General features: G+C 28.4%; 1 protein-coding gene across 1 annotated transcript in view; it reads left to right on the top strand.

Annotated features, from left to right (window-relative positions):
- LOC113040067 (neurocan core protein-like) overlaps positions 1-10000 on the top strand; it is a 17976-nt gene that overhangs the window by 959 nt on the left and 7017 nt on the right. Inside the window, exons 2-4 of the mRNA XM_026198310.1 lie at positions 1102-1593; positions 6143-6247; positions 9059-9172. Coding sequence (XP_026054095.1) covers positions 1102-1593; positions 6143-6247; positions 9059-9172 — 711 coding nt within the window. The remainder of the gene's footprint in view (positions 1-1101; positions 1594-6142; positions 6248-9058; positions 9173-10000) is intronic.

Raw genomic sequence — 10000 nt, forward strand, 5'->3', positions numbered from 1 at the left:
TTTTAGTCTCTACCTTGATAGAGTTGAGTGTTTGTTTAAGGCAAACATCCTTAATAAATAAAAATATTTATATATTTTTATACATATTTTATTACAATTGAGAGGGAATCTTTTTTAATGAATATTCATACTTTTAATAGTTTAACAGTAATGACTGGAATACACTACATGGTATAAGTGTACTAAAGGCTATAGGCTACGCTATTTTTTATAATTTATTAATTATTTTTATAATTTATGTTTATGTTAATTTTAATGTAAGTTTGGACATTTTATTATCTGCTTTTGTCATTTTCTTAAAAAATATTTATATTTAACTTTTATTTATTTTATTTCAATTTTAGTTTTAGTCATTTCTGTACTTCTGTATATTTCTTAAACTTTTTTCAGTTCATTTTTATTTTTAAGTTTGAATCTTTTTTATGTGCTTTTGTTATTTTTCAACTTACTTATTTTCAGTTAATTAAAATTTTAAGTTTTAGTCATTTTATTATGTGCTTTTGTCAGTTTATTATTATTATTATTATTATTAAAATATTTCTATTTATCTTTTTTTCTATATTAGTTTATTATTAATTTAAGTTTATTTATTATTATTATTACTTCAACTTAAACTTATTTCCAGTTCATTCATTTAAATTAAATATTTTCTTTAATATTTATAACTTATTTATTTATTTTATTTCATTTTAAGATTTAGTCATTTCATTATACACTTGTCATTTTTTTATTTATTATTTTTTTCATATTTCTATCTAACTTTTAAAAAAAAAAAATTTCCATTTCAATATTAGTTTTAGTTATTTTTGTACTTCAACTTAAATTGTTTCAGTTAACGAAAACTATTTATAATAGCTTTATTTTAAGTTAACAATACAGAAAACAGATAAAAAATGTCTGATGTTAATGGAATCTTATTTTAATATTATTGGAGTCTGGTATTATTAATAGGCTGTAATATTAAAGTATTTATTAAATTTCAATTTGACTTTAGTCATTTTGTTATGTGTTTTAATTTTTTTCATTAGTTTTATTAGTTTTCTTCTATTGAACTTTATTCTGGTGATCAGTAACGGCGCTGGCTTGTGTTTGTGTCTGAAGGGTGGAGCCTCTCGTGGCTGTCTGGTCCTTCAGCCGTCGCTGATAAAATAATCACCTCATTTCCATCCACGAGTTCAGTCGTAACGACGATAATCTCATCAAACCCCACCAGAGACGGACCGGGCGACATTCAGACCAGTCGACCTGCTCCGGACGCTCCGGATTGGGTCGTGGTGACCGAAACACCCGAGCAGAAACCCAAAACCCCAGAACCCAAAGTCTCCGTCTCGACCGAGAACTACTCCCGAGAGAGTCGAGTCCCGGAGACGGAGGGCAGCTCGTGGGGCGACACGTCCCCGTCTTCCCAAACGCCGCTGACGATCATCGCCCAGAGCACGACGTCGTCTGCCACCGGAGACACTGAGACGACCCTCTCGACGTCTGCAGGCGAGTCTCAGACATCAAGCCTCGTCTCGACGGTTCCCATCAGCGTAGAGCAGGAGCTGAGCCTCACCGAGACCGACGGGAAGAACAGCTCCGCTGGAGAAGACGGTACGAGTTACTGCGTTCAGGACAACTAATCTAACTCATAGTTTTCATGCGCGCCACTAGGTGGCGTCTGTACTTCCTGGTCAGAGAGCACCTGTCCATCAAAAGCTCACTATCCAATCAGAGTAGATCAGTGTTAACTCCGCCCCCACGAGAGGTTTGTGTCAAAACACCAAACGAAAAACTGCGAAACGTAAGCGAAATCTGTGGGCAATGCATTCAGAATCCACGATTAGCGAAAACAAATCTTTGAAAAACATTAACAAAGAATGAAGAATATATTTGAAGAGCCTGTTAAATTTGTGCGACTTCTTTTGTAATGGCACATTTTTGATAGTTTCTGAAAAAGTTACGTTCAGTTTTATAAAGTTACGTTCATTTCTATTGAACCAAATGTAATTCCATACAGTAGGAGATAAACGATATCAGATCGAGATTTTCTGCTTCATTTGAGAAAAACTACCATCAAAAACTCACTGAAACTCAAAGATGCAACCAAAATAAAAGTTTGGTTTAACTTGAAGAAATTATGACGGAAGTATATTACTATTGTATACCAAAATTAACTAAAAATTTTAAAGGAATATCGTCCATTTATATTCATCCATGTTTAATGTTCAGGCAAAATTTCATTTTGTTTTCCTTAATAATGACTAAAACATCTACAAATTTAGTACATTATTGCTAATTTATATTATATTATATTATATTATATTATATTATATTATATTATATTATATTATATTATATTATTATTATTTTATATTATATTATATTTTTATTATTTTATATTACATTATATTATATTATTATTATTTTATATTATATTATATTAATTATATTATGTTATATTATATATTAAAAAGGTAATAATGTAACAAAATCAAGTATTGAAATAACTAAGACTATAACTTAAATAAAAATTATCTCTCTATATTATATTATATTATATTATATTATTATTTTATATTATATTATATTATATTATATTATATTATATTATATTATATTATATTATATTATATATTATATTATTTTATATTATATTATATTATATTATATTATATTATATTATATATTATATTATTTTATATTATATTATTTTATATTATATTACATTATATATTATAAAGGTAATAATGTAATAAAATCAAGTATTAAAATAACTAAGACTATAACTTAAATAAAAATTATCTCTCTCTCTATCTCTCTCTCTCTCTCTCTCTCTCTCTCTCTCTCTCTCTCTATATATATATATATATATATATATATATATATATATATATATATATATATATATATATATATATATACATGTATGTATTTATATGTATAAATATATAAACAGTGAATGAAAAAGACAAAAACATCCACAAACTTATTACCTAATCTAACTAAAATTAAAAGGAAAACTGAAAATATATGAATAAAAATGAATAATTTTAAATGAATAAATAACACAGGTCTGAAGCTTACGATGTGTTACGATCAGTTTTATTTAGTGAGATCAACACAGTTACTTCATGAGTATAAATACTGTATTTGTCCAAGTGTGATCATTTAACAGGGTATTTGTAGAGATGATATGTTGTGATTTCAGCACACGGAGTGATAATTTGATGATGTGTAAACACTGAATTAAATCAGTCTGCCTGATGGGTAATTGTTTACTCTGCTGCTGACATGATTATCTTTTCCTCTCTCATCGTTGCATGTCGTTCTGTTAAAAATCACCTCGCAGGTTTGCAGTTGCCCTCTTAACCTCACAAAGCAATTATAGAGCGTCCTGTCACATATAGTTCTCTGTGTGTATCCCATCATGCCCTGCTGCTGTGACCTCACGGATGTGGCTCATTTGCATTTGTGAGAAAAACACCTAATGAAGCAATTAGGGCTGAAGCGATGGTTTTCTGCTGTAATGAAGAGAAACAGGCCTGGATGAGGGGGCGTGGCCTGCGGAGTGAGAGGATGATTGGCGGGTGCTCTCAGCACAGTTACCATGACAACAGATGCTGAGTGCATCCAGGAGAAAAGTATTTATAAAGCTCATCAGTGTAAGAGACAGAGAGGAAAACACAGACTAATAGAGAGAAAGAAAAGAAATAGAATTAAACCGATAGTCCTGCTCTAAACTTGAGTTGAGTGGCTCTTAATTCACACGAGTTTCACCTTCACCACAGAAACAGTGAACAGTGAACCGAGCCCGGACCGTGATATTTGTAAATTGCATTATTGTAATATTTGGAGCTATTTATGATCAGTGTTTCTGCAGTGAAAGTTCTGTCATCATTCCAAACCTGTGTGACTTTCTTAATTCTGTGGAAAACAAAAGATTTATTTTTATTTTATCTATTTTTTAATCAGTTTTAAAATGTACTTACATTCTTGTTATCTGTAAAATAGCATATAGGCATGTTCATGCATATAATGGCAAAAACACACACACACACATTGTACATATTTTTCATTTAAAAATTAAAAAGAAAAAAAAACATATATATATATATATATATATATATATATATATATATATATATATATATATATATATATATATATATATATATATATATACATATATATATATATATATATATATAAAATTACAAAGCTATATATATATATATATATATATATATATATATATATATATAGTATAATAAATATATTAAAATATAATAAAATAAAAATTTATCGCAAAAACAAAAAGGGAATGTGAAAGCCTTTTTGCAATGTGATTTTCTAAAAAAATATATATATAGATGTTTTGATGGATATCTTATCTTCCATACAATGAAAATGATTGGTCATCAGAGGCTGTCAATCTCCAAAAATGACAAAAGGCACCATATAAATATCATAAAAATTAGTCCAAATGCTGTATTTCAATCTTTGAGACGAGGTGCAGATTGAAATCTTACATTATTTACTCTAAATTCACATTTTTTTTTCGTCAGTTATTGTCGTTCTATGATAAAGAGCAACTTTGATCATCTAGCACAAACATCTCCCTTCGTGTTCCTTGGAGGAAATAAGGTTTGGGTCGGCACGAGTGTGAGGAAATCTTTAAAAAGTCTTTAAACGTATAGCACATACTGTATATGAGCGTGATTCTGTGAACGGACAGGGGTTTTCTGCCCGATGTCTTCGAATCTCTCTCTGCCTGTATATGTGTGTGTTGTAAGGTGAGACTGTCACAGCGCAGGTCAGCGGTGAAACTCGTTCTATTAGAATGAACCCTTCTCTGAAACTCATTGCTGGAAACCTATTACAAGCCTCAGTGATCACACACACACACACACACACACACACACAGAGCTGAGGTGTGTGTGTGAGGAATAACGAACAGAGACGCCAGAGAAAGCAGGACTAAATGATAGTGTTGTGTGTGTTCAGACTGAATGTGCAGCTCAAGATCCGCCCACTTACATTGACTGACATGGAACCCGACCAATCACAGCTCGTCTTTCATGTGACATTCAGGAGTGACTCTAAAACTAACAGACCAGCGTGCAACACGACTGAAATAAAATAAAACATTCCTCTATTCTTGGAAAATACAAGTGGAAAACATGAACAAATATTGTTTTCTCTTCGAATGAAGCTGAATTTTTCTGACCCCATTGAGGATATTTGCTCTTGTTTTAAGCATCATTTTGATCATTTGTTCAGAAAACAAGACTTAATATCTCATGTCATTTTGATTTAATTAATAAATCTAGATTGTTTTATGGATGTTTAGATATTTGCACTGGAAAACAAAACAAAAATACTGAAGAAGATATTTTTTCCAGTAAAAAAGCATATGCATGGTAACTTTTATATATATTTTATATATATATATATTTGTATATATATGTATATTTTATGTTTTTATACATTACATTATTATTTACATTTTAATTTATTCAAATATACATGATTTATATTTAATTACATTTTTATATAAATATATTTGTATATTATTTGTGAATTGTTATTACTAAATAAACTATATTAATATTATAGTATTTTTTTAAATCATGTATTTATAAAAAAATAATAGAATACTAATAAAAATGTATAATATAAAAATGTAAATACTAATATTTAATTTCATCATTTTCAAACATTTAACCATTAAGGTCTTAAAGCTTCTCTTTTTTGTTCATGCAGTGCATATATTTATTTGAATAATGCACTTTTGATTCATTGATTATGATCTCACTCCTAAACAATTATTGCATTTATATACTGTTATGTAGTGCATAAGTCGAGCATCACTGTTATTACTGCTGATATTAATGTTCAGATCTCCTTTCTGTCAATAACTAGCGAGTGTTTTAATGTAAGACTGATGATGTTTGGAAACTGGAGACTTATTTAGCATGTTTTTGTCCCCGAGCCTCGCTGACGTGTGTCTAAACTCTCATTAGGGCGTTCAGGACTCTTTCAGAGGGTCACATATGTCCGAGAGTGTGTGCCAGCTTAATATATACAGACAGATTGTGATGGATCACCTCCAGAGCGTCACTGACACCAGACGCTGTGTGTGTGTGTGTGTGTTTTGCAGCGGACGACAGATGCAGCTGTCTGCACGGAGGGACGTGTCTTCCTCACGGAGAGGGTTTCCGCTGCTTCTGTCCGCAGGGTTACGCAGGAGAGAGCTGTGAAATCGGTGAGCGAATCCAGAGTTTAAAGGAACAGTTCACCCAAAAATAAAAATTGGCTGAAAATGTCCTCACCCTTAAGATCAGGATGAGTTTGTGTCTTCATCAGGTTTGTGGAAATGTAGCACTGCATCAGTGTGTCATCAGTGGATGCTCTGCAGTGAATGGGTGCCGTCAGAATGAGAGCTGGTCTTTCGCTCTGATCACTAGTATCTGAAATTACATGAATCTAAACGTGTGCTCGGAATTAATTCAAAAGATTAATTCCCCCTGAAACATGTCTAGAAAATGATTTTTTAAAAAGTCCCTATCCAGTCTGTTTGAAGAACTGAAAAGGCCATAAAAAATCATGAAACTGTGCGTGCAAAAATACTCATATTTAAAAATCATACTCATGTCATAAAATCTGCATTTATAACTAAAAGAAAATACCTTAGGAGAAATAAACACACATGATCATCCAGTACATATAATTTTATTATTAATAGTATTTAATAATGTTTAGAATTAGCTTCTATTTTATATTTTCAGTTTAGTTTCAGTTTTAGTCATTTGATGTGCTTTTTTAGCTTTATTTATTTAAATGTAAGTTTTAATTTATTATTTATTAATTATTAATTTATTATATAATTATTAACTAGTAATAGTTATTTGTTAATTCATATATAAGCAATTATGTTATTATAAAAAATTTTTATATTGTGCTTTATTTATTATTATTAGTAGTAGTATTATTATTAGTAGTAGTATTAAGCAATTAAATATTATATATATAGATTCTCATATGTAATAAAGTACAGTGTTATTTTTTTATTAATAGTATTTAATAATGTTTTGAATTAGCTTTTATTTTTATATTTTTAGTTTCAGTTTTAGTAATTTTATGTGCTTTTTTAGCTTTATTTTATTTAAATTTAAGTTTCAATTTATTATTTATTAGTTATTAATTTATTAACTAGTAATAGTTATTTGTTAATTCATATATAAGCAATTATATTATAATAAATATTTTTTATATGTGCTTTATTTATTATTATTATTATTATTATTAAACGATTAAATAATACATATATAGATTCTTATATGGTAATAAAGTACAGTGTTATTTTTGTATTAATAGTATTTATAAATGTTTTGAATTGGCTTTTATTTTAATATTTTTAGTTTCAGTTTTAGTAATTTTATGAGCTTTTTTAGCTTTATTTTATTTCAATTTTAGTTTGAATTTATTTAAATCTCAGTTTGAATTTAATATTTAGTAGTAGTTATTTGTTCATTCATAAATATGCAATTATATTATAATAAACTATGTTTTACCTTGTGCTTAATTTATTATTATTATTATTAATTATAAATACTAAGTAATAAAATAATTAATGCTTTTTTAGCTTTATTTTATTTAAATTTTAGTTTTAGAAATTTAAATACTTATTATAATAAAAAAAATTGTTTTTAATTTAAGTTATAATATTTTATGTACTGTACGGTGTGTATTTAATGATTCATCCAGATCTTTATGAATGATCTTTCTTCTGTGAAAAACAAAAGGTGATGACAGTCTGTCGTTGTGTGGAAATGATGTTTTCTTTCTGTTCAACAGAAGAAAGATTGGTTTGTGTGTTTTCATCTCTCTGAGGAAGTATTTGCAGTAGATGTGTGTTTATGACAGAGACGTGAGCAGAGCAGTGGTAGGGAAACTCTTCAGAGGCTCATCGGTGAAACATCTGCATAATTTATGAGCTGATTTAAATATTCATGAAGAGCAGAAGCACCTTGCCAGTCTTTAAGAAACAGGATATGACATCAGTAGGTGCTCTTCCTTGTGTGTAAAATGGTCAAATGCTGTTCATTTATTTGAATATGATATTTAGAGGTGGATGTTTTCAAAAATAATTTTATTATAAAAAGTTGTACAAAAAAACTTTTCTTTACATAAAACAATTGTATTTATTTTTGTGCTTAACTCTGTAATAATACATACACTCACATTGTGTATTTAATTTTTGTATTTTATATATTTTACTTAGTTTTAGTTATTTTTATTTATGTTTATTATTTAATAATATTATAAATATTAATAAACAATTATATGAATATTCATGTTATATATTATTAATTGATAAATTAGTAGTTTGTTAATTAATATCTTAATAAAAATAATTTATTTAATATTGTGCTTTATTTATTATTATGTATTTATCATTTCATCTTATTTTTATATTTTATGTTTCCACTTCAAAAGTTTTTGTTATTTTTTTTGACATTTTGATTGGTTTTTAATGTCTATATAGTATTTATTAATTTGTATTTATTTTATTTAGTTTAATATTAGTTATTAATACATTTTTAATTTATTAAATCATATGTATAAACAGAATTTATTTAATATTGTGCTTTATTTATTATGATGTATTTATTATTAGATCTTATTTTTATATTAACCAAGTTATTAGTTTTTCTAAATGCAATCAATCATTTTTATTAAATTTCTTTTAAGTTTTTTTTACTTTTAACTTTTTATCTGATATTTATATTTCATTATTTCAGCTTTATTTTATATATATATATATATATATATATATATATATATATATAGTTTTACTTTACAATAACAACAAAATTGGTTTTTATGTGCATATACAAATGTATGCCGATGTCTGCTGAAGTCTGTGTTTCTACAGAGGAAAGGCCGTGTGATCCTAATGTGTATAATTTATTCCTACTAAGGGAACTTTGGGAGAAACATCTGAGAGCAAGTGCTGAGTCTTGCTCTGGGACACAGAGAGACTCCTGAGTGATGCTTTCTAACTCTGTTTCAGATGTGGATGAGTGTCAGTCGAGCCCCTGTGAGAACGGCGGCACCTGTATCGATAAAGAGGACTCGTATGTGTGTCTCTGTTTGCCGAGTTACAGCGGAGACCGATGTGAGAGAGGTGAGACACCCGAGTCTGAACATTAGCTCAGAAACATCTGCAGACATCTGATGCTTTCCTGCAACCCGACTCAAATTGAAGCTTGCATTTGTTTGCCAAAGTCTATTTTATTTGCTAATAAAACTTGCTTCACTCTGCATTATTTGACTTAGTTATGCACCATTTTTAATTCTACGCAGATATGAATACATAATATATAAAAGTAGATGAGGCTGATAAAGGATGCATACAATGAACTATACAAAATTTCAGTAAAATAAAAAAGGAATTGAAGCTGTTTACTCTAATCCAAGCCTCTTAACTGCCATAAACATCACCACTTCTTTCACTTTATTACATTAAATTAATACATTGCATGCAAGATGCAAATCTATAAAATTCATGTAATGCATGTATGTACAGTATAAAAAATGTCTTGCTTATGCATATTCACACTGTGCAAAAATAAGTCAAATTAATATATTGCATATGCATATTTGTATTGTGCATATGGCTCTTTAAAGGACATCCAGACTTAAAACTGACATGTAATGTCTCTCTAAAATAATGCCCCCTACAGAGGAAAGACCTCCATAGCTTGTTGTCAGGATATGCATGTAATAGTTTTGTGCAAAAATTGCATATTTGCATGTGCAAAATAGTCATATGAATATAATGCATATGCATATTTGTATTGTGCAAAAATCTGTTAAATTAATATTGCATATGCAAATAAAATCTTCAAATATTCAAAGTTAACAATGTCGAAACTTTGTCTAATTAATAATAATCTGCCAGTGCAGTTTATAATATTAACTTGCATAAACTGCGTATGCATATTTGCATTGT

Source organism: Carassius auratus, chromosome 2, assembly GCF_003368295.1.
Source record: "Carassius auratus strain Wakin chromosome 2, ASM336829v1, whole genome shotgun sequence".
NCBI classification, from domain to species: domain Eukaryota; kingdom Metazoa; phylum Chordata; class Actinopteri; order Cypriniformes; family Cyprinidae; genus Carassius; species Carassius auratus.